At 44.3% G+C, this 24,450-nt stretch overlaps 1 protein-coding gene across 4 annotated transcripts; it reads left to right on the plus strand.

Annotated features, from left to right (window-relative positions):
• Positions 1 to 1,312: 1,312 nt before the first annotated feature.
• Positions 1,313 to 23,793, plus strand: PABPC1L (poly(A) binding protein cytoplasmic 1 like). 4 transcript variants are annotated; one of them, XM_044440385.1, is made up of 15 exons: positions 1,313 to 1,977; positions 3,318 to 3,511; positions 4,695 to 4,810; positions 5,932 to 6,071; positions 7,068 to 7,162; positions 7,935 to 8,072; positions 9,828 to 9,923; positions 11,357 to 11,623; positions 12,783 to 12,873; positions 13,334 to 13,462; positions 14,409 to 14,548; positions 15,156 to 15,249; positions 18,195 to 18,325; positions 21,337 to 21,442; positions 23,137 to 23,793. In XM_044440385.1, the coding sequence occupies exons 1-14, from the start codon at positions 1,785 to 1,787 to the stop codon at positions 21,418 to 21,420; spliced, it is 1,908 nt and encodes a 635-aa protein (XP_044296320.1). In that variant the 5' UTR covers positions 1,313 to 1,784; the 3' UTR covers positions 21,421 to 21,442; positions 23,137 to 23,793. The 4 variants fall into 4 exon arrangements, 3 of the variants coding, with proteins under 3 accessions (XP_044296320.1, XP_044296317.1, XP_044296318.1); XM_044440382.1 differs by lacking the exons at positions 7,935 to 8,072; positions 9,828 to 9,923; XR_006415695.1 differs by lacking the exons at positions 7,935 to 8,072; positions 9,828 to 9,923; positions 15,156 to 15,249; positions 23,137 to 23,793.
• Positions 23,794 to 24,450: the final 657 nt, after the last annotated feature.

Raw genomic sequence — 24,450 nt, forward strand, 5'->3', positions numbered from 1 at the left:
ATAGGAAACTTTTTTCTGCTGAGGAATCTTGCATGGGATTGTTCCTTTAGCTCCTTTTCATGGGGGCTGTGAAAATTCCTTCTAGTTAATTAATCTAGATGATGAAGAGTTAAACCAATTAGAGCTTCCTTCTGAGGGAAAAAACAACTTAGCCAAGGGTATAAAGCAGTTCTCCCCAGCTTGGGCTTCTCTAGAAATTTTGGACTTCAGTACCCAACAACCCCAACTCACATAGCCAATGAATGCTCAGGTAAGATGGGAGTTATACATATTTACCTTTACTGTAAAGTGGCATATGTATAGTAATTCCTGTAGGAAAGGTAACTGCTCAACTCTAAAAGCCAGTTGAAAATGCTCAAAAATTGTAGCTGCATGTGCAGATATATCCTGGGCACAATAACTGTGTTTTCAGTTATAACTCTCATGTGGTTTTGACTGTAAAGCAGAGAAGAGGCTGCTCTCACATTTGTATATCTCATTTAAAGGGCTACTGCAATGACCGCCTCTTTCTGGGAGGAGCTCTGCTCTTGCTTTGCCTGAAGGTGGCAGAGAGGAGGCTGCGTAGCATTGTTGAAATAGAAGGAACCGCAACGTGAACTTTTAGGAGCAGAAGCACAAGCTTTTAACAGCTGAGTTCCAAATTCTGCGGACTGTTGTGACGGTCTGCAGGCCATCAGAGGAGAACTGTGGAGGGAAAAGCTTTTCAAAATTAATCTGATGCAGTGATACCAGAAGAGGGATTTGTGGAACCTGGCTCCCTGGACACAGAATCCCAAAAATTAGATGATCCAGGGCATTTATGCTCTTCCATATCTGTTCTTCTGTTGAGCATCTTTTGTTGGCATTGGTGGCCTGCTTTTGGGGTGGGAGGGCAAGGACTCTTCATTACTCTTGCTTGTTTTCTGTGTAGAGGGAGCAGAATTCTGTGACTCCACAATGGTAGTATATTGTGTATTGTGGAATGGGGATAGAAAAGGAGTGGATAAAAGAGATGTAATTTTACACATATTTATTATTATATTTACACTCCACCTTTCCCTGTTTATGTAGACCTCCTTCTCCCCATTTTATCCTCACAACAATCCTGTGAGGTATGTTAGGCCAAGTGTGAGTGACTGGCCCCAGATCACCCAGTGAGCTTAATGGCTGAACAAGGACTAGAACTTAGATCTCACTCAAACACTCTGACTGCTGCTCTGCACTGGCTTTCTCTGTGGGCTGTATAAAACATGATGGCACTCTGACCCTGGCTGACACAAGTTGCAGAGTAGTTCAAATATTTTACCCTATGTAGATCTGAATTTGCTTGAAGAGGAAAATAACTGGACAGAACAAATATTGAAAGATATATTAGAAATTTATAAAACAAAACATTAGGGACAATTTTCAGTAAATTCCAGGCTTTCTCCCCTGTGTAGAATTTTTCCTGTGACTGTCTGAGATAATTTTCCGCTCTTTGAAGCAAGACATGGAAGCAGCTTTAGTAGGGTTACATGTGCATTCTTCACTCATTTACATGGAATGGGAGAAATCTTGGTGAAAGTGCAAGATTTACCTGAGAGGCATTTCAGCTTTAACACTTCTCCCCTGATATCATGTGGGTTGTGTTCATGGTATAATGGTCAATTTCTGCACAGGTAACTAAGGACTCAGTGCTAGATTACATGCAGGCTGCCTCATCTGATCTGAAGTCTTGCTGGTTTTGTGTCTCTAAAATCCCTGTTTTGTTGTATGGGAGTAACTAGGTTTTGCTTCACTTCCAAAGTTACTCTGCATGATTGACCATGAATGCTAGTGGCCCAGGATATCCATTAGCCTCTCTCTATGTGGGAGATTTGCATCCAGATGTGACTGAAGCCATGTTGTATGAGAAATTTTCACCTGCTGGACCAATTATGTCCATCAGAGTTTGTCGAGATGTCGCCACACGCCGATCCCTGGGTTATGCATATATAAATTTTCAGCAGCCTGCTGATGGTAAGTGAGAACTCCCCCCTCTTTCCTCTCTCTCTCTCTCTACTGATATGCAAATTTATTACTCAACACCTTACTAATTGACACAAAACACAAAGAACATTTTGCTCTAACTCTTCATGTCTGAGTTATTCAAAAATATCTTTGAAATTACTTGGATAACTGACAGAATGCCTACTAATTTCCATCTTGGAATTTTCCAATATTTATTTAAAGAACTGCAAGCTTTCACAAATGTTCTGTTCAGCTATCTATCTCTGCCTTGCTAATTTTTTTTATAACTGCATTATTTGTCCAACTTTATCTATCCACCCTTTAAAGATAATTCCCACCTCAGTTTTTATCAATAATAATATTTCCTGCTGTTAGGAAGTTAGATATTGTTGCTTAATGTAAGACTGAAAAAACTCCAGTACATTATTTTCAGGGAGAAATCAAGCCCCATCAAGTTAAGCTGTTTATGTGTTCCTTAGCTTGTTTCCAGGAAGTGTGGATAGTCGGAGAATAGCTACCACATACGTTTGGCATCTATTGCCTGAAATCCACATTGCCAACATAGTTGTCCCGATCAATATTATTATTATTATTATTAGTGGTGTCAAGAACCAACAACTGATCAGTTTGTGATAAGTTAAGTAGCAGGGAATTTGCCACTTTCTTGTAAATCATCTTCCTTCTATGGTTGTCTCCCAATGAGATAACCTCTAACTCATTAAATGCGGTATTGAATCCATATTGAAGAAGGTGCCCACACCAGACCTAAGCTTTTCCTTGGGAAAGGGAGGTTCTGTGTCCCCGCTGCCCTACCCACTGAGAGAAAATGTCACTTGACACTGCCCTTTTTTTTATCCTTGGGGGTGAGCTCTGAAATTTAGAAATGAAGCAGCAAGGAACATTTTTCATTTTAAATGCATTCTGATATCTGCAAGGTAGCTGCTGAGTTAAACCAAAATGAAAGGAACTCTCAGCCTTTTCCCTTCCATTCTCCAGCTCACTCGGCTGTTGTGCTTAAGGCTAGCCATGGTAGACACTGCCCATGGCAGCTTCAAGGGTTCTTCCAGGAGCAGGGTCTGATCTGCAGAAGACCTGCAGAGAGGATCTAACACTAAGCTTTCCTGATATTATCCACATGGGACTGTGCACCTGTTTGGAGATATGGTTATTCCATGGGAAGTTATTTCTGCCTTCATCTTCCAGTTTCTCCTCTTACACCAATTTCTTAATCCCCACCTCCAGTTGTAAGACTTGGAGATTATTATCTCTGTTGGTAGCAAACTGTGTATGCATTTTTGTTGTTGTTGGGCTTGTGTATAAGTGAATGTGTGTGTGTTTCTTCCTACCAGCTGAGCGGGCCTTGGATACTATGAATTTTGAAGTGATCAAAGGTCGTCCTATTCGCATCATGTGGTCTCAGCGAGACCCAGGGCTCAGGAAATCGGGTATTGGGAACATCTTCATCAAGAATCTAGATGATTCCATTGATAACAAAGCCCTGTATGATACATTTTCAGCTTTTGGGAATATCCTTTCATGCAAGGTAGTTACAGTTGAGTTGCAACTGTCAGTATGATTCTCTCATTGTGACTGGTGTATCATTTTTGACCAACAGTCTTAAAAATGGAGGGAGACATTCAAAAAGCATCTGGACAGTCATTTGCATGTATTGGTGTAAACTGGTGCAACAGCAGGGGGTTTATGGCCTTCCGGCCCCTTCCAACTCAGCTATTTTGTGATTCTGTGATTCTTCCTTAATATTCTTTTGTGAGCAACAATTTTAAATATAATCTACTTGTACTTAGTAGTTCTATTTGAATTAAACCCCTTCCAGTCTTCTTATTTTGCCTGCAATGGTCAAAATGGTCTTTTGTCCTCAGGCAAAGCATACTCAAGTGTTCTTTCCTGTCCGGTGTTTGTGTGGGGGGGACTCATTGCATCATCTTCTAATGGAACAAAAGGAGGAGGTTTTTACCTTGCCATCAAAACTTCTTCAGTGGCTCAAAGAAGCAGCAGCTAAATGATAAACACCAGGCCCATTCTGGTGTACTGATGTACTTACTTTTCCCCTTTGAAACCTGGATAGGACCTACCTCCTTTTCCTAAAGTGGCAAAAACTTGTGCTGATTGCTAAAGAACCCATTGCCAAGTGCTGCTTGGAGATGTCTTTGGTTGCAGCAATCCTCCTCCTAACCTGGTGCGCACCAGATGCTTTAGATAACAGTTCTCATCAGTCCCAGCCAGCATGACCAATGGTTGTGGGTGATGGAGCTTGTAGCTCAAAACATATGGGGGTGTATTCAGTTGAGGAAGGCTGGGTTACAGTGTTATGGGGCAGAGCCCAAGGCATTTTGCTGCCTGTGCTGAAGAACATGATCGCTCTTGCTCCCATTGCATGTCCAAAACGCAAGTCACCTGGCAGCTGAATATTTATCCAAGACCTGCAATGCGGCAGGGTCCACTACTGCACCTGAAGGCAGTAGGCTCACTTGCGGAGTCTAGGGCAGGCTGGCTGGTTCATAGCTCTCTTCTCCAAGCTCTCCACCTTCAGAGGCATGCACCTCATTCTACCCAATGGCAAGGCTGGCCCTACATGGAGGTTTTGTCACTATTGAATGGAGAGACATGCACATGGGGTTAACAAGGGCAGACAATATCCTGTGTTTGCTTCCAGGTTTCTGTCTGTCTTCATTCTTCTCTCCTTCCCCTTCCACTATGTCTTAAAGGTTGTTTGTGATGAGAATGGATCCCGGGGTTATGGCTTTGTTCATTTCGAGACCCATGAGGCTGCAAGCAGAGCAATTGACACAATGAATGGGATGCTTCTCAATGACCGTAAGGTGTAAGTGGAGTTTTGTGGAAGTGGGTGGGGAGGAGGACTTCTACACTGACCTGCACAGAGGTAAAATATAGTCTCTAGAGCCTCCATAGAGGAGGCTCTATGTTCGTCCTCTGTAGAGGGTGAACGCCGCCCTTGGTTGCATAGCCAGAAGCGTGCCTTCTAGATCGAGAGAGGTGTTACTGCCACTCTGTACGACTCTGGTGCGCCCGCAACTGGAGTATCGTGCTCAGTTTTGGGCCCCTCATTACAGAAAGGATATAGCCAGGTTAGAGTCAGTGCAGCGTAGGGCCACAAGGTTGGTGGCCGGTTTGCAGGGGATGGGGTATGAGGCGAGACTGAGGCAACTGGGTCTCTTCAGCCTGGAGAAGAGGAGACTCAGAGGGGATATGTTGGCGACATACAGGTATGTGAGGGGATGTCACATGGAGATGGGTAGAGACCTGTTCTCCCTTGCAGAGGAAGGCAGGATGCATTCCAACAGAGCAAAGCTCAGGGAGCCAAGGTTCCATTTGGATGCAAGGAAGCACTTCCTGACAGTCAGGACCCCGAGGGTGTGGAATGGGCTTCCACAAGAGGTGGTTGAGGCCCCATCAGTGTGGGTGTTCAAAGACAGGCTGGATATCCACATGGTGGGCATGTCGTGAGCAGAGCTGGCTGGAGCCAGAGGTCAGACTAGATGGCCCGGGAGACCCCTTCTGACTCGCTCTGTTTCTATGTTTCCATTTTCTTAATACACCTCAAGAGCTTATTATATATTGAATAATGTTCAGAAAAATATTTTCCAGTTGGGGAGGAAAAGTATAAAGTGGGAATCTTTAGAGTTTCTCTCCTCATCTTCCTAGAGTAGCTTTCACATTTTTCTTGTCATTTTATTCATCCAAGAATTCAGCAATTTATCCCTGGGTTTCTCATTCAGAGGATGACCTAGGCACTTCAGGATAACTAGTGTTTGGGGCACAGTATTTTCCAGGCAAGTGTCTGGGACAGGCTTTGTTGTTGACTTAGGACCCGAAGCACAAGGTCCTTGCTGATTATATAGGGATAGTACAGACAATTGTCTCCTGCTTGCTCCATGTTTAATGTCCAGTGAAGTGGATTTACATATTCTTTATTCTTTGCAGCTTTGTGGGCCACTTTAAATCTAGGAGAGAGAGGGAAGCGGAATATGGAGCCAAAGCAATGGAATTCACCAATGTTTACATTAAAAACTTTGGAGATGACATGAATGATGAGAGGCTGAAAGAAATATTCTCAAAATTTGGTGAGTGCAATATTTTGGAAGAGTATGTTGACAGAATCATAGTGAGCTTGTACATATGAGAAACCTGAGCAAAGGATTGTCAAAGTGTTTCCAAAGTGTTTCCTGCTTTGGAAGAGACTTGCATTGCTTTGTCCTTCAAATAGCTGATATCCTGACACAACATTGCCAAACAAAGAAGTCCCCCTTTGATAAATGGAGGCTATAAATCCTTTCACTAGCCCCCAGGGTAGCTATTAAATGTCCTACTAGGGATCCATCTCTGCATGGAATCCAGTTTAGAAACAGAGATGCTTTTCCCCTTTCCAGTAATACCAGACTTGAGAGAAGGATTGCCTGATGAATTGCAGACATTTTGCTTGCTTGTTTTCTTTTAATTTCTTCAGTCTAAGCTTATGTGGCAGCAGAGGCCCTTCCCAGGCGATTTAAGGTAGCTCAAGGTGGACAGAGCAAGAAAAGAAGGCTAGCCTTACTGGAGCAGAAATCTTTACCCTGTAATCCAGACTGCTCATTTTCAGTGCTGAAGATAAAGCTGCCAAGGCTTCTTTAAGGCAAAGAGAACAAATGAGTGCAGTCAAAGTGCATGCATAGTCTAACCTGCAGGCTAAATGTGCCTCTCCCCTTCCCAACTGGAATTCCTCAATTATCTCCTATCTGTATTGGAGATAGCAAGGGGATGCCTCTTATACTTCTGGAGAATGCTCTTGTCTCTGATCAGAGATAACAAGGGAATTATTCTCTTCATCTTCTCCCCAAGCCCCTGGTAGGTTCCAGGCCAGGGCATGGTGCTTGGGGAGGGGTCGAACCCACAGATGGAACCTCAGTCTCTCTGGAGCAGCAGGGAAACTTCCGATGGCCGAATTAGGCCCACAATTAGTAGGTACCTCACCTGTGGTCAAGAAGAGTAGTCCCATCTGTTGGGCACTATTGTTATTTGTTCTCCTTTGTAAGACCTTGCTGGCTGGCACACTGGCCTAAAGCTTCTTGTTCTGCTTCTAGGAAAGACTCTGAGTGTCAAGGTCATGCTGGATAATGCAGGCCGCTCGAAAGGGTTTGGGTTTGTCAATTTTGAGAAACATGAAGATGCTCAGAAGGCAAGATGGTCTTTGTTCTATCTATCTTGACCTCATACATGTCTATTCTTCCTATTACAAATTCAAAGCCTGGTTGGAAGACTTATTGGTGGTGGAGAAATCTGACTTGGGAACTGTGTGTGTATCTAAGTTCATGGGCTTTGTGTACTGGTGCCTCCTCACAGACTGAGCTATTATGTGATGAAGCTTTTCTATGTGCAACAAATGCCTGTTGCCTTCAATACCAAGTAAATTACTTTTTGGGAGCAGAATTTCATTGCCTGAAATATCTCAGAAAGGCAGGACTTAGTAAAGACAATAAAACAAAAGTGTTGCACCAGAAGCTCTTGGGCCAAATTTGACCCAGCTGGGATTCCAGTTTGGTTCTCTGTGGTCCCTGAGACAGCCATACCGACTTCCCATGGTCCCACCAGTTTTCCATACCTACAGATCATTGGGTGATTTCCTGGATTTTTCAGGGGCTTTTTCACATGATAAAAAGATGAAATGCTTCTCCTTGCACTTAATTACTGGCAGTAAGAGCTTTGAACTAAAATATGCTCATATTTCTGGCCCCACCTTCTTTGCCTGGAGCTCCCACACGCCCTTGGTAGGTAGCCCTGAGAGTTTTTCTGGAATTGAATGCAGTCCTTGGGCCAAAAGAGGTTCACCCTGGCAATTCAACCAGTGCAAAGCATCTTTCGGAGCAACAGATGTCAGACTTGTTGAGGAGGAAGGCTAATACTGCAACTTTTCCCGTGTCCTCCTCCCTTGACTTCTGCTCCTCTGGCAGGCTGTGGAAGACATGAATGGGAAGGAGATCAATGGGCAAGTGCTGTATGTTGGCAGGGCTCAGAAGAGGATAGAACGCCAGAGTGAGCTGAAACGTAAATTTGAGCAAATCAAACAAGAAAGAGTGAGCCGATACCAGGTAACATGAAACAAAGATAAGGTGTAGGAAGGATTGTGAAGAGCCTGTGACTTTAAGGATCTCACAGGCTAAGGTAGCATCCCGTTATGCCGTTCTGGCAGAGGGGCCTGATCTAAAAGTCCAGAACTGGCAGGTTAGAATGTGTGTGCATGTGCTGTGGGGAGGAAGATGGGTCCTTGGCTGGAAGATGAAACCTGCCCATTTATGGCAAGCAACAGCAAGGATGGAGGAAGGGTAGTGATAACTTATACAGCAATATATTAGGGCACTGTTTGATGACTTGAAACACAAACTGCGTATTTCAGGTTCATGTTTTAAAGAGAAATGCAGAAGGGGGTTGCAGAACTGGCACGGGGGCGGGGGGAGGGATGAGTCATCACTTTCCCTTCTGGGTGTTTCTGTGATCAAAGCCCACCACCCCAGCAGTCTCTCTGACCTGCCCCGTGGGTGAGAAAGCAGCTGCCTATGCTCTTCTCCCAAGGTTGCTTCTGTAATCAACATCCTGGATGCTAGAGGCTCAGTTGCCCTCCTTCTGTCCCCAAATGCTGAGAGACTGGATATAAACACTGAGTTATCCTCCATGGTTGCCATGTGTCTGTCTGTCTCTTCCATCTCCCAAACGAAGCTACTTTTCATAGTTGACCCTAACCAATACTCTCTTAGCCATGGCACCCTGTTCTATAGTATGGATATAATGGTGCACTTTATTTTTATTGGCAGGTTAATTTTTAAATGTTGACAAATAGGTGGGAGGAAGAAGGCCTATTTATGCCTTTTGCATGAAATATGGTCTAAGTTAGGAAGCCCATGAACTTCTGACTTTCCTTTTACCTTTCCTTTTGGGGTGAATATGCCATCGCAGTTGCACTAAAATTCTGGATTTCTTCATTCTTTTTATGGTCGGCCGTTCTTTCCCCATCACACTGGATTAAAAAGGGATTAAAAATGAATCAGGAAATACCCTTTCAGTTGGGTGCCCCCCACTATATTTGTCTTCTGTGTAGCTAGCAAGGATGCCCAGCATGCCTTTAGCTATGGCTTTGCTTATTGGCTGAACCCACTAAAAGGCAGGTGCAGGATCACCAATGATTGGGTGGAATTGTGCCTGTATGTTTTATCTTATATCTCTGGTTCAGCAAGAGTTGGAGACTTGTTTTCCTTTTTTATTTGTTAAGTGGAAGCTAGGAATCTAGGCTAGGTAATGGTGCAAATAGGCTCTGAGAGGCATACTTAGAATCTGAGTCAATCTGGGCCAGCTGGGCAGTAGGGCAACCCCATTTTTGAAGTGCAGTGCATCCCCCAAGCAGACCCATGGAAAGAGTGTAGCTTGCCTGCCCCATGCCCTGAATTGTTTGTAATGGACCTGTCAAGAGCTGGGTCATTGCTATAAAAGCTTTTAAAATCCACTTGGGGCAAGAGCTTTACTAGGACCAGCCAAAATATCGCCCATGGTTGGTAAGGATTTGGCATCTCCAAAACTCTGCATTAAACCTGATCAGCCTTCTTCAGCCTGCTGCCTTCCAGATTTCATCCCCAGCCAATCTGGCCTGTTGGTGGTGATGGGAGTTGGAGGCCCTGCGTTGGGGAGGCTGATACAGAGGGCTGTCAATCTAGATGGCATGTGGTTCCCTTCCACCCTTTATAGTGGCATGTTGGAGCCACTATTATTGGGCCCTTATATAAAAAGTCAGGGGATAAAAGGACAAGGAACAAATAGGATTGCTGTAGGTGCTGGTAGTGCTTGTTTGCTTCCAGGGAGTCAACCTGTATGTAAAGAACCTGGATGATGGGATTGATGATGAACGGCTGAGGAAAGAATTCTCTCCATATGGAGCCATCACTAGTGCCAAGGTGAGGGCCTTACATTTTATGGAGAAGTATTTTAGTTCTATTTAATGATGAAGATTTAGATCTTGTTCTCACCATCTGAAAATCATGTGCCTTTCCACATACCTTTCATGCTACCAACCCACCCCAGAAGCCTGGGGTTTTGTGGATTTTTCTTTAATGTCCAGGCATCTATTTGTTTTACATTTGCATGCAAGCAGCAGTCACACACAGCCTGAAATGATGTGATCTGGAAGCAGCTTTGCTGTCTCTTTTGTGCCCCTGTGAAGCTCTCATCATTGTGAGACATCATCAGAGTCACTTACCCTTCTGTCTTCCTTGCCATTGCCACAGTAATTTAGAATGAAATTCTGGGTGCTGTGCTTGAAATTGACCAGAGAAGTGATGTGGTGAAGGCACTGGCAGATTAAGCAGGTGTGGGACTGTTGATAGAGCTGTGCAGAAATGTTGCAAGGACCAGTGTGTGGAAGGAAAAGCGTCAGCATCACCAAGCCCCATCATAATGCTTAGATGTTAGCTTTTGAAGGCCTACAGAGATCAAGGTGCCTTCAGAGACCTTCAGAGTGCCAAGGGACAACTCTGGCCCTCTGGAGAGGTCCGTTTGCCCACCTGCCAAATTTGGCGGTTTTGTACATTTCTTTCCACATTCTAAAGAAACAATCCTATGCATGTTTAGGCAGAAAACAGGCCTACAATGTTTACACTTAGCTGGGTGTTTTTTTAAATGTCTTTTATTGTTTAATGTACTTATGCTATTTTAAATCAATTTTTAATCACGTTTGATTTATTATATCTTATTGTCTACTGAAAGCATCAGCTATGGGCAGTATAGAAATAGAATGAATGAATGAATGAATGAATGAATGAATGCAGTGCCTGGCCCACCCCTGCCAGCCATGCAGAGTATAATGCATTAAGCTTTGAACTGAACACAAGGACTTGGCCTGTACTAGGGGCTTTGTAAATCCTGAACTTAAAGCTTCTTTGCATGAGGTATTTAACTCAGTATTTATTGAGACTGCTTTTGTGGAAGGAAGAACGTCCTTTTACACATCCTTTTCTATATGTTCCTTTACAAACAAAAGGTGACTCTGTGGTATAGAACAGAATGTAGACTTTACATGCTGTTTCTGTAGCAAATTATGGTGGCTCCAAGGAAAACACTGCATTGTCCTTGCTCCATAAATAAATAAATAGTTGTGAACATGGCTGGAAAGTCCAGGAAAAGCCCTGGATGGATGACAACATTGTGAGAGGACCCACAACCTCGCATGAACAGGTTGTGTAGGGCAGATGCTTTCTGTAGAAAATTCCGTTATGTTTGGAAACCTGTCCTTCAAAGCTGTCCTTCCTTTGCTCTGTGTCTCTGCCTGCCTGTGCTGTGCAGAGAGGAGAATCATGCACTCAGTAGCCTCTGTTCTAATTTTCAATTCTAGGTGATGACGGAGGGTGGACACAGCAAGGGTTTTGGGTTTGTATGTTTTTCCTCCCCAGAAGAGGCGACAAAGGCTGTGACTGAAATGAATGGAAGGATAGTCAGTACCAAGCCTTTGTACGTTGCCTTGGCCCAGCGGAAGGAGGAGCGGAAAGCCATTCTCACCAACCAGTACATGCAGAGGCTGGCTAGCTTGAGGGCCTTGCCTGGCCCCCTCCTTTGCCCCTTCCAGCCTCCAGCAGGCTACTTCATGCCCTCCATGCCCCAGGTAAGATCCACACCGAGGCTGCTGCTCTTCTAATCGTTACACATTTATTTTCACTTAGGTGAATTAATTTTATCGTGCTTCTCAGTCAAGAAAGCTCCTGGATTGGCACTCCATGCTCATAAACTTACAATCTAAAAAGACATGATGTATAAAGGAAGGGAAGGGAAGGAAGGAAGGACAAGAAAAAGTGTTTTTCAGCAGGGCTAGTGGGAAGACCTTGCTTCCCCCTTTATCTGTCCCTTTAGACACCCAGATTAGTGCCAGAGCCCTTTTGCACACCAAACCATTCCTCACTTTCACCCAAGCGTTCTTTTGGTAATCCCAATTACATCCAGGTTGTAAATCAAGATGAGTTGACTTCAGGCTTGCAGGATCTACTTTATTTTTCACTTGAGCTCTGAGATCCACCAGTCCTGACTCAGCCAGCTAGACACATACTAAGAATGAAGAAACAGGGCACCTCTGAGCATATGGTCAGTCCGGGAATTGGGTACAGCCTGAGAATTAAGCTCAGGATTTCTGTGGTACAAAGACACACTGTTCATTTGCCTTCAAGCATTCTTTGGCAGCAAACTAATTTGGGGAACCTTTTTGAGTATGGCTGTTGGACAGCTGGGTGTCGGAAGCCCTTGTCAATGCATAGCAAAGCACCTGCGAGAGATCCACCAGTAGCCTCTGCAATACAGCTGTGGGTGCATTGGGCTTTTGCAGAGGATTGTGAATTGGCCTTCGCTGATCAGATGCCTCAGAGCGTCTTGTATTGCTGCGTCCTTCTTCCCAAAACACAGTCCCAGAACAACAGAGACCGTTCAGTGAAGGGTTGTCCAAAGTCTGAAACAGAAGGAATGGTGAAAGGCTCAAAAAGAGATGTGATATCTATTTCCTTCCATGGGTATTGCTGGGGGGCGGGGGGCGGTGTGGAGTTAATATAAAGCAAGTACAGGGGACTCCTACTCTGAGTAGGGTTGCATGAAAAGTGCACGGTCTGGAAGCACCCTTATTCTCAAATTATGGTCCCAGTTGCAGCTGCATAAAAAGTGCTTGAATATTGGCACTGAAATCCCAAGTCTGCTCTCTTTCAAAATGCTCCTTGGCTGACATGAGAATCGGCATGTATCCTGTTGAGTTTACATAGAAAGCTCTGCATTCCTGTTCGCAGCATCAAACCAGAACAACTTTCTACAGTCCTAGCCCTGTTGCCTCTGTCCGCCCGGCTCCCCGTTGGAATGCACAGCCTTCCAGGCCTCCATGTGAGTGAAACAACCTGTGCATGAATTTGGAATGGGTTGATGCTGCCTTGGTGTGAAGCTCCACACTCGCAGTGGTTGATGTTGAGAACAAGCGTTTTTCTGGCAGCAGGCCCAATTTCCAATGCAGGCATCTTGATGGGAGGAATGTGTGGTGGTCCCAAGCTGCTTCCAGGCAGGGGGCTCTTGGTGCTATTAATCAAAAGGCACTATACAGATATCCTTTCTTTTCCTCCTCAGTGGATTAATTTCTGGGTGGGAGGGAGTGTCAGAAGTGTTACAGGTGAAAGACAGCAAAGTCTGGGCCCTCTGTGCCGTATGAAAGAAGCAGGGCAGTTGCACATCTGGAAGCACCACTGGGTTGTGGGTCAGTTTTCTGAAGGATGCACTGTACATGGCTCTCTGCTAATCCCATTAACAAATGCATAAATAAGTTTTCTGATCAAGCATCTGTTGTCTTTAGCATCCTACCACTCAACCACTCCAATCCTGAGGTCTAGTGCGCCTCCTCGACGCCTGCTGTCCAACATCAGCACTATGAGGCAAGCATCCACTCAAGCTCCCAGGGTGCCACCCAATGCCCAGAGAGTGGGTAAGTCAGGAAACACTGGTGAGTCATCAGCCAGGGGAGTGCAGCATGAACTATATGATACTCAGAGGCATGGCTTCTGCTTGGGTTTGGATCAGTAATCCATGTGCACAGCTGACCTCTTAAATGCAGTCTGCAAACTGACCCAAACTGCAAGGCAAATGTGCTGTGACTTTTCGTTGTTTGTGGCAGTTCTTGGGGTCTGTCAACACAAAGCAGGCCCAGGAGGTAGAATTTGGGGCTGACCTATGTAGTTACGAGCAGCCTCATTGAGTTCCGACTTCCATGGCAGGAGTGCAGAACCTCAGGAGAAGGGGCCAAATCTGGCCCTCTGAGCTTTGCCAGATGCCCACACCCCGGCCCCACCTTGTCTCCCCCAGGCAACAATCACTGGGTGGCTTTCCACACATTGTAAGTTGCCCTTACCCCTCACCCCCTCTGAAAGGCTGGAGGTTTAGTTACTGGCAGTAAGAAATGTAAGCTACAATATACTGCTCATTTTTGGTATTCAGCCTCCACCTTGGCCATGTCCAAGGAAGACTCTGATGGGCATCTAATGTAGCATCCAGTCATTGGACTGAACATGTTCTGTGCTCCTGCAAGATGGGTTGCAGTTTGGGAATTGAGTAATTGGGAGCAAAACTTGCTCAGACCTACTGCCTCTGGACAAGAATCAACAAGGGTCGATGTGTGGTTAACCCTGTGCCACTGGTGTCACAGTACCTCCTCCTACCCCAGGGATGCAGAATTCTGATGATGTTGACTTAATGGTGTTGAGCAATGGAGATTTTGGCCCGATCTCACAGGCCTCTGTGATCTGGGTCCCAGATGCATTTGTGGGCTGCCATGATCTCCCTCGTCCCTTTCTTTCAGCACCATTTCTCGAAGCTCTTTTAAAGGGGTGGTCCATGAAGGTCAGCCTTCCAAAATGTTCCTGTTCTTATTCCAGCCAACATAGGGACCCAGACAGTCAGTGTTCGGGCACCCTCATCACCAACCTTCTCCCGTGGTATCTCACAGTACAAATACTCCTCAGCAGTAAGGAATGTCCAGCCCTTGACCTCAGTAACACCAATGCCAATGCAGCAGGTAACCTACATTTCCATTGTACATTCCTTAAAGCAGCTACCGTGGAGAACAAAACTTGCATAGGCTATGCTTTTTCCATCCGCACTCACACGCATGGTGCCACTAAAGTTGAGTCTGGCAACCATAATGAAGGTGTGTGCATACTCTGACCATTGGTATGGGAACCAGATAGAACCCAGCCACTTTGGGCTCATGTCCCTTTCCATGGCTGCTATCCTGCTCCATCTTCCAGTCAACTGCTACTTTATACATATCCCCGAGCTGTATGCTAGATAGTGCACAGAATATAGTGAAAGGTACAATATTGCCTTCCCTCATTTTGATGGCTGCTGAGAAGGCAGAAAGCCTCTTTCTTTTGATGAGGCTTGGGGCGTCCTTGTCCAAATTGCCAGATGAACTTGCAAGGACTTCAGGTGTTGGTTTAGGAAGGTTGGTTTAGGCTTCCTTTTATGCTGGTGGTACGCCCTGCTAGCATACAGCCAGGGTGCCTTACTGGCCTGAGTAGGAAGAGTTGCTGTACCCAGAAAATGTTCTGTGGAATACAGTCAGGGTATTGATGCTCACTTGAGCAGAGAGTCTACTACCAGTCTTGTTTCTTGGTCTCTAGGTTATTGAACCTGTTGTTCACATCCATGGTCAGGAGCCACTGACGGCCTCCATGTTGGCAGCAGCCTCTCCTCAGGAGCAGAAACAAATGCTTGGTTAGTATGAGCAGTTCACTCTCAGTAGGTTGCCTTCACTCGAGCCACCCTGTTCATCTAGCTAGACATGTGGGAAAGAATCTTAATCCAATTGCTATTTTTAAAAAGTTGCCACTCTTTATTAGTTTGAAAAGCCCTTCTTGGTTTCTTCCAGATTCATAGGGTCTATAATTATGTTGGCAATGTGCTTGGTAGGTGTTCCAGTGGTTTTTGAGTTTCAGAACTGAACGTTGACATTCAGAACTGATTTCAGAGTTTAACTCCTGAAACAAATATTAAGTTCTCCATGTCTGCTTTGTTTAAGTTTCTGCAGACAGTGGAGTGGTTCACTTCACTACTTAAGCTCTCCAGGGAAGTAATAGAGCAGACTTCTTTACTCAGGTGCCCTCCAGATGTTTTGCACTGTGGATGCCAGTTGGGGGTGTTGGAAGCTTCAGTTAAACACATCTGAATGATTCCAGAGTGGAGAAGCCTTCAGCACTTGGATACTGATTCCATGGGTATGGGATGGTGGTTAATTTTTGTTAATGATCCTTGGGCAAGACCTGAACAGAGGAAGTTTTTAATTAATTTTGGATATGACCTGTACTGAATGAAGCTAACTCTGTGGCCAAACATTACAGAAAATTTGTCTTGGCTGTGCAGAAGGACATTGGTGGATAATACAGCATTATATTCATTATATCAGGTCCCTTTTGGGGACAGGTTCTGGGAAAGGACTTATAAGGAAGCCATGGAATGGTATGGGATTAAAAGTATGGTTCACTATTTTCCTTAAGGGCAGGACGTCTTGCTGCTAGGAGTCTGAAATGCAGACTGTTCCACTGACAAACCCGTGGCCAACCCCTGGAACAGTGTGTCAGTATGCACAACCAGATTTGCTACTCCCTGCGGCAATTCCAGCTGCTGCTAGCTTAGCTTACTATGGCTTTTATATGTCATAGCAATTTTGCTTAATGCTCAAATACAGTTTTCCTGAAACTTTATTCTAATATTCAAACAGTAATTTACTTCATGTGGTACAGTCTTTGCATGCAACTAACAGTCACGCCATTTCTCAGTACATGGTTACAGTTGTATTTTCTTTGTAAGCATTTAATGCTGCACACTTCTGCATGTGAGGTTCTTTTGCATTTATTGTCCTACATAAACTGTTTATACCTTAATATTTCCAGTGTTACATGTTTTTGCTTTATAGAAGTTAAAAAGTATTCATTGTTTTTCTGCATGAATTTTACAATATATTTACAAACATATTTTACTCAGATCAGCTCTTGTTACACTGTAACCCACTGGGGCACAAATAGAACTGTATTTTTTTACTTTCTGGAAACTCTGTTTTAATGCTGCTTCCAGCTGATTGCAGAAAAGCCAGTCCATTAGTATGAAAGCAACTTTGTTATTTCCTGGCTCCAACAGGCAAGCAATATGAAAAACCATTCTGAATATTTACTTCTCCCAGAGCTGTAACAATATCTGCTATAAATGTCTGGATTTTATCTGTCAAAGTTTTTCTCCTGAGCAACTGCCTGGGTCTTGGCAGCAGGGATTTCCTGACACAGTCATTTTTCATGGGGGTGCAGCTCTTTTCTGTTGACTGAACAGCTGATGGCTGAGCCGCTCGTGACTGCCAGTTGGTTAGATTCGTAAGGACTGTGTTTTGGGTGGATATGTGTGCTGCTCTACAGAGGACTGTCTTCTGTTTGAAGGTGTCCAGCATTTAATGGGCAAATGGCTGTTTAAAAATCTCTACTTTATATGAAGGCCGAGAAATTATGAGGGGAGCAACTTCACCCAGTTGCTTTAGGAGAGATTCTCTAATACCTTCTCACTATTAGGACTAACCATGGACAGGGATTGTGGCCCAGCCATTTTCCCTCCTCGGGGTATTTACTTTTGTATTTGTGTGCTGCGACTACAAGGGGCAACAAACCAACTGTGCCGGCAGCCCCCATTTTGCTTCCCCCACAATGCAGGAGCAGGGGGCATAATTGTGCGTAGCTTCAGGGAAATGGTGGAATTAGTCCTGTGCCAAAACCTGTCCTCTAATTTTCTGGGCATCCTCTTCCCCACAAAAGAGGTTTCCATTTCTGTGCTTCCTTCTCAGAGTGTTCTTTAATTTATTTTAAATTTATTTATGTAGAGAATTAAACATATTTTAAACAGGTTAAAACAGAACAGATTTTATTTCTCTTGCTGTGCAACCACTCAGGCCCTCTGCACTTGCTGTTATGAAAGCCCCTTATGAAAGGAACTGCCTTGTGGCTTCCCTTGGGCTTTAATTGAAGTCTTACAAGTCAATCAGTCTACAGGCTGCCGGAGAGCTGGAAAGGACACTCAAGGATACTTCTCAATCACCCCATAAATAAAGCACAAGCCAACTTTCTCCAGAATTTTCTTCTCTTTTAACTACCTTTTCAAGAGCTATTTATTTTCTATCAGAATGAATGAGTGTAGTTGGGGGAAAGAAGGAGAAATTTTTTACCAATTCTATTTAACATCCAGTCCAAGTCCATTTTAATGACCAGAAGAAAGGAGAACAGGGTCTTTGATGCTGCCCATCACTTATCTGAGTTTGCCAAAGGGGTAGAACAGTATGAATTAGTCAACTCAGAGCAGGTGAGTTCATCTTCTTAAAATGCTAAAAGGATGAGCTTAGCTTGGCTGCTTTGGATAAAGCCCTACTGGATCATTCAGAGTTCAGTCCGGTTAGTTAGGGTGTTCCCCCCCGCCGCCCCTTTGTATCCCATAGTTGGCTTCCTATCTGGCTGGCTCCATGGGCCCAGGAGTGGCATTTGTGGGCCCTGGTAGCCATTCAAGAGTGCTGGTTGCTGCTTTTGGGCTTGGCATGGAGCGTGGTTTCCTTTAAGAGGACTTGAACCAAAAGTTGTGGCTTCCCCTCACTCCTTGCAATGCATGCTCTTGTCCTCTTTTGATATGCACAGGTGAGCATCTCTACCCTCTCATTCATGCGATGCACCCCTCTCTGGCTGGGAAGATTACAGGCATGCTGCTGGAGATAGATAATTCTGAGCTGTTGCTTATGCTGGAGTCATCAGAATCCCTCCATTCTAAGGTACTGGAATCCTGTAAGAAAATATTAATAGCTGTGCTGAATCAGACCAAGGGCAGCCTGTCCCCACCATGGGAAATCTGATAATTTTGGGAAACCCACAAGCTGGATATGAGCAGTTTACTTCCCTCTCATTCCCCTACAATACCTGTTCTACTGGAGTTAATTTCCTTCTTGAATATTTAGCCATCATTCTTAAAATTTCAGCTAACCCTACAGTCACAACAACAGATCTTGCAATTTAAAACACCTGTACTGCTTCATGGATATACAGAAAGCATGCTCTCTTCGCTTTTTTTAAAGGTGACAATCTATTATCATGACAGTCTGAGGAAAGGATTGAGAAAATCACAGAACACATCCTATAGCTGTCCATTTTGGCAAAAGATTGAGTGGAGCTGTTCTCTTGTGGGTTATTTAAATTATGACTTGTGGGGCTGTGGGCAATCCACTTCCAGTTTGCAGCAAAAACCTATGAATAATGTTCATTAGTTGTGAGTGCAATGTCCATTGTTGTTGTTAGTCGCGAAGTCGTGTCCGACCCATCGTGACCCCATGGACAACATTCCTCCAGGCCTTCCTGTCCTCCACCTTCCTCCGGAGTCCACTTAAGCTCGCACCAACTGCTTCAGTGACTCCATCCAGCCACCTCATCCTCTGCCGTCCCCTTCTTCTTTTGCCATCTATTGTTCCCATCATTAGACTCTTCTTCAGTGAGTCCTTCCTTCTCATTAGGTGGCCAAAGTATTTGAGTTTCATCTTCAGGATCTGGCCTTCTAAAGAGCAGCCACTTAATGTAATTCATGGGTTATACAACCCAAAGTTAACCTAAGAACAAACCATAGATTCACTGGATTATTTGTGGATTAAGCAAACGAGTGTGTCTGGATTCAGACATCATGCTAATAACCTATGAATCAGACATTCATAGTTTATGCTGTGCAAACTGGAATGGCTTGCATGAAAGCTATCATTACATTCAAACCAGGTTAATATGTGCAGAATTTTGTTTCTTCTTCTGGCAGTTAAGAGAAATAGGCTTGCATATAAACTCAACTGCTATGCGTAGTCACACAGATTAGTACCGGGGAAGTTTGAGCTGTGATGGGGACGTTTGGGCTGAGCTGAGATGCGGGGCCAGCGTGCAGCACGCTATTGTTCCCTTCTATTCCCCCATCATTTCTGTTACACCTGCTTTCCCAGCCTGGTGCCCTCCAGATATGTTGGACTAAGTTGGGGAAAGTGGGTTTAGCATTTCAGGTATGCAGGCATTCAGCGAATAAGAATTGCCCTGCTGGATCTGACCAAAGAGCTTTCCAGTTCAGCATTCCATCTCCTCCAGGGGCCAACCACATCCCCTTAGGAGCCCTCCAGCATGATGCCTGGCAACAGTCCTCTCAGTACTGCTCCCCAGCAGCTGGTACTCAGTGGAATAACTGCTATGCAAACCTGAAAGCTGCATATTGCTGTCCCAAACCTGCATTGTTACGGCCAAGTCTCTTTTGATAAGAACATGAGAATGTATTAATAAGTTAGCAGGACGATGATCTGACAAAGACATTGGGAGCAGATTGTATGAATGTTCAATTTTTTTTAAGGATTGGGGAGTGGAGAAGTTGTAATAAAAGAAGCTGGTGATTGCAGACAGGTATAATAGGGAATAAGGGGGAGTTAGGCAGGGTTGAATTAAGAAAGAAAGCACTTAAGAAACCATTTAATGCTTGTTAAGGCAATGGAATGCAGTCTCCCTGTTTTTCAAGAAGCAAGAAAGCATTGATACGCCTGTGTTGCAGAGTGGGTTTGGCAAACTACTTCTCTTCCTTCTGGAATGAAAAGTGACTACCTTAGCTCATGGCCTGGCCTTAACCTAATCATTTGCAAGAGCTTCCTTTCCCTTCTTTGCATTTTTTCCAGTGAGAAAAAAAACTTGGCTTTTTATTATCTGTGCTTGGAGAGATCTGCTTTTTTTTTCTTTTTCCTATCTTCCTTTGGCATCTGAAATAGTTCTGCGTATCTCCAAAGCTTGTATAAAGCTTTTAGAATAGCTTCCAAGAAAGAACATGTTTTAGTGCCTCTTGGTGGAATTATTACTAATCTTAGCCTAAAGGGCTTTTATTTGTCTATAACATATCTTGACCACTTGGTAGGAACCTTCCCAAGAAGCAAAAAACAATAAGATTCCCATAATAAAAACTGGTATGGTAATAAAAACAGCCCAATAATAGAATCCACAATAAAAACCAATATTCAATAGAAACTGAATGGCAACAGCTACAAATATTCTAGAAAACAGCAAACACCAGAAAAAAAGAAAACCCTTTCACATAAAACTGCAGCTATGATCCAATCATAATCAGGGGACAGCCTAGGTAAAATAATGTATTTTCAGGGCCTTCCTATAAACCTTCAATAATGGGGCCTGGTGGACCCCTGAGGGCAACCCATTTCAGAGGTGTGGGGCCACTACAGAAAAGATTCTTTCATGTACTCATCCACCTGACTGCCCTCACAGGTGGGCCAATGAAGAGGGCCTTTCTTACTGGTCTTAAAGTGTGAACAGACCTTAACCCTGAAATCAGTCTCAGGACCAAGCAAAGATGGAGCCATGTGGCAAAAAGACAAGAATCTAGAATCTTGTTGCATTTCCTCTGCTCTGTTAGACAGCATCCAGAAAATACTTAATACTAAAAAATACTAAAAAAAAATTAGTAAGGCAAAAGTTACTGTCTGAACATACTACAGGTAACAAAACTCAAGTGAAGAGGCTTTTACCAGCTTGGTCCTGAATGTGTGCTAAATTCCTTGGACGCTAGCCCAAGAGGCTGGCTCATTTCAGCCGAAATGACATGTGTAGCCCTGTCTGCTTTCCAAACCATCATTTTCAGGAAGGGGATTATACCGTGCTAGTGTTGGTGATGGGATTTCTGCTGTCCAGCAGGTGGACTGGCAGAGTTCATCTTGGTGTAACTGGCTGTACTAATAGATGGTCTTTTCTTGGGTTTTGCTTTTCCTAGATCGAGGAAGCAGTTGCTGTACTGCAAGCACATCAGATCTCTGAGGTAACCCGTAAGAGTGGCTCGGCAGCATACCTGCAGTGACCAAGGTGGCATGGAAGACTTGGTAGGCTTACCATGGCTTTTAGTATTGATCTAGACCCCTTTAGGTACATAGGAAACCTTACAGAAAACAGATGTGACAAGCCCCTGACCCCCCGGAGCTTGCAACCTAAAATAGGGCCAGGGAAGTGAGAGAGGAAGGGGGTGATGGAGGCATGGGTGCAAGGGAAGAATGCGTGGCTACTTCATTTAGATGGACTCTGGCTTCCGCACAGTAAGGCAGCCTTCTTTGCCCTGTGCCCTCCCCAAGTGTTGGATGGCAACTTCCAAAGTCACGGGTGGATGGACAGGTTAAAGATTTCCACCCAGTTGCTTTCCTCCTAAACTTATAGGCTTTTTCTGCACAGGGCCTAAGAAAAAAACAACCTTTCTCTCTTGGCAGTGATGTAGATTGGGATCCCACAAGTTTGCAATAAACTGAAAAAAGTTCTGGTCAGCTACATGCTATTTCTGTAACAGAGTGTGCTTTAGCCCTGCGTTGGTGCTGAGTGAGTGGCATTTGCCTGCTTCAGCCCTAGCTCAGACCAGAGATCCAGCACAACAGCTATGGATGCACACTGGTGTAGCTTGCACTCTGCTTATGCAGGAAGACTTTGTGCCACAAAACAGGCCATTTCTCAACATGTTGCATTTGGTCTGAGCATCATTTAGATGCGGGCCCTGCCAGGGCACCTGCTTTGGCTGGCATCTTCAGGGTGGTTCCAGTGGGCCTGAGTGCCCCATGGACACCTCCCATCATCTCCCTGCCCCTCCTGATTTTTATTTTATATGAGATTTTAAGAAGTTATTTAGTCACTTAGACTGGCATTGTCCTCCAGTGTCATGCATCTTTGAGTTCAAAGGAACGTTATTTGCATTTTGGTGCTCAGCCCCACCTCTGCCTCTTACTATGGTTCTTGGGCAAATTGGTTTTCTTTTAGTCTCCCCAGTTTGCCTTCTCAAAAATGGGTGTTTTTGGACTGGTCATCTCCACCATGGTAGCAAGTTTATGAATGAGCGAGCTTGACCCGATGCCTGCTGTTTTGTGCAAGTGCAAAATTTCCAAATATGCCCATTAATCCCAAAAGGATGGGGACTCCTATGATGCAGCAACCGCAGGTGTGGACAGCTTGTTGTCTTCCAGGTATCTGGATCTACACCTGCCATCCGATATGGCCAGCATAGCCAGTGATGAAGGGTGGTGGGAGTTGGTAAGCCAAACAATTCAGAGGGCCACAGGTTGCCCATTCCTGTACTGCTGCTAGGATGGCTACATACTCTGGTGTTCAAAGAGAGGCTGGACATGCACATGGTGGGCATGTCATGAGCGGAGCCGGCTGGAGCTGAGGGTCAGACTAGATGGACCAGGAGGCCCCTTCTGACTTGCTCTGTTTCTAAGTTAGTTTTTGCCAATGCGTGTTAGACTACAGTTTCTATCACCCCAGCTACTCTAGCTAGGCTGGCTGGGCCGATCGGATTTGTAGTCCAGTATATCTGAAGGATACCAAACTGGAGAATGCTGATTTAGATAAATGCCTATCAGTGGGTTTGAATTTAGAGAACTACAAAAGCATATATCCTACCTCTCTCCTGGAGGTGATACTCAAAGTGACAGGCATATGAAAACTTCCTTAAAATTCCAAATCTAGAAATAACAGTTTGTAAGTAACCACTGCAGTTAACCCTAACTTTTTCATTGCTTGCCCTGTGTGTTTGAAGGACAAGAAAATGGACAACCCTGCTGAGGATAGACACACATCAAGGCAGAAGTGCTTCATCCGTAATGCTGTAAAAGTATTTGTTTTGCTTTTGCGTATGTGTATAAACTGGTTCTTTGTGCAAGAGTCTAGGTATTTAAATTACATTTTCTTTTGTGCACTTAAGATCCATCGCGATTTTCTTTCCCACTAATATTGTACTTATGTTTCAAATATATGCAGGTATGATAGTCATGAGAGTGCTCTTCCAGCAACTCTAGCAGGTGGGAACGTTTATTGACAATGTAATAGGAAAATGATGTGAAACAGAATGATTCCATTGTTTTGATTTTTCAAATGTTAATTTCTCAGTGCTGGTCATTTTTAGTAGCCTTAATCATAAACCAGTACTGGGACCTGTAACACTAATTTATTTGTTCCTGCTGTTGGCATGATATAGTGCTGAAATGTCACTTAATCATTGCTTATGTCCTTTCCTAGATATGTTTGTTCACTGTATAGATGGCATTAACCACTACACTTCTGGATTCAGGAGTATACCCAAAACTTTTCAGGCATGGAATGAACCAAGGTGATCTGTTATTCACTTTCAATAAAGCCAGTTGGCACATATGACACTTGCAAAAAGGCTTTTATACTGCATGATAGAAGGAACTCTTGTTACATTTGAATGGTTGACTCTTCTAATTAAAAAGAACTCTCTCCTCCATTTGCTTGGTCATGTGTACACCCCTTTAAATAAAAACGTAACAGCCCTGCTGGATCAGACCAAGGGCCCGTTTAGTCCAGCATTCTATATATGATGTGGCCAGCAAGCTACTTGTGGGAAAACCACAGACTGGAAATGAATGAAACTAGTGCTCTTCTGGGTGAATTCCCCAGCAACTGGAATACATACAGCTGCTGTACCTCTGACTCTAGAGGTAGCAGATCGCCCTCAAGACTGGCAGCCATTCATGGCTGCGGAATCCCATTTACAGTATTCCAAGTTGGTGGCCTAGTGGAAGTGAATTCCATAGCTGAGCTACACGTGTGCAGTGAAGTTCTTCCTTGCATCAGCTCTCAATCTCAGCCAGGACAACTTCGCAGGACAATCCTGGTCTCTGGTACAGAGAGGGAGAAAGGGTCTCCATATCATTTTTCTCCCCATAGTGTGTCATTTTCTGTACCTCTATCATGTCTCCAGTTACCTGCATTCTTTGTAAGCTAAACAGGCACAGGTGTTGTAATATTTCTTCATGGAGGAGATGCTCTAGATGCGTGATCATTCTAGTCTAGAATGATCTAGAAGACTAGAACTATACACAGTATTCTA

The sequence above is a fragment of the Varanus komodoensis genome, unplaced genomic scaffold (assembly GCF_004798865.1).
Source record: "Varanus komodoensis strain SLA01 unplaced genomic scaffold, ASM479886v1 scaffold37, whole genome shotgun sequence".
In the NCBI taxonomy this organism is placed as follows: Eukaryota; Metazoa; Chordata; class Lepidosauria; order Squamata; family Varanidae; genus Varanus; species Varanus komodoensis.

Bases quoted from the DNA above. Each gene is read 5' to 3' on its own strand.
- PABPC1L (XM_044440385.1), top strand. From the start codon at position 1,785: ATGAATGCTAGTGGCCCAGGATATCCATTAGCCTCTCTCTATGTGGGA. The intron at 8,073-9,827 runs GTAACATGAAAC...GTTTGCTTCCAG, and splicing joins AAAGAGTGAGCCGATACCAG to GGAGTCAACCTGTATGTAAA. The intron at 11,624-12,782 runs GTAAGATCCACA...TCCTGTTCGCAG, and splicing joins TCATGCCCTCCATGCCCCAG to CATCAAACCAGAACAACTTT.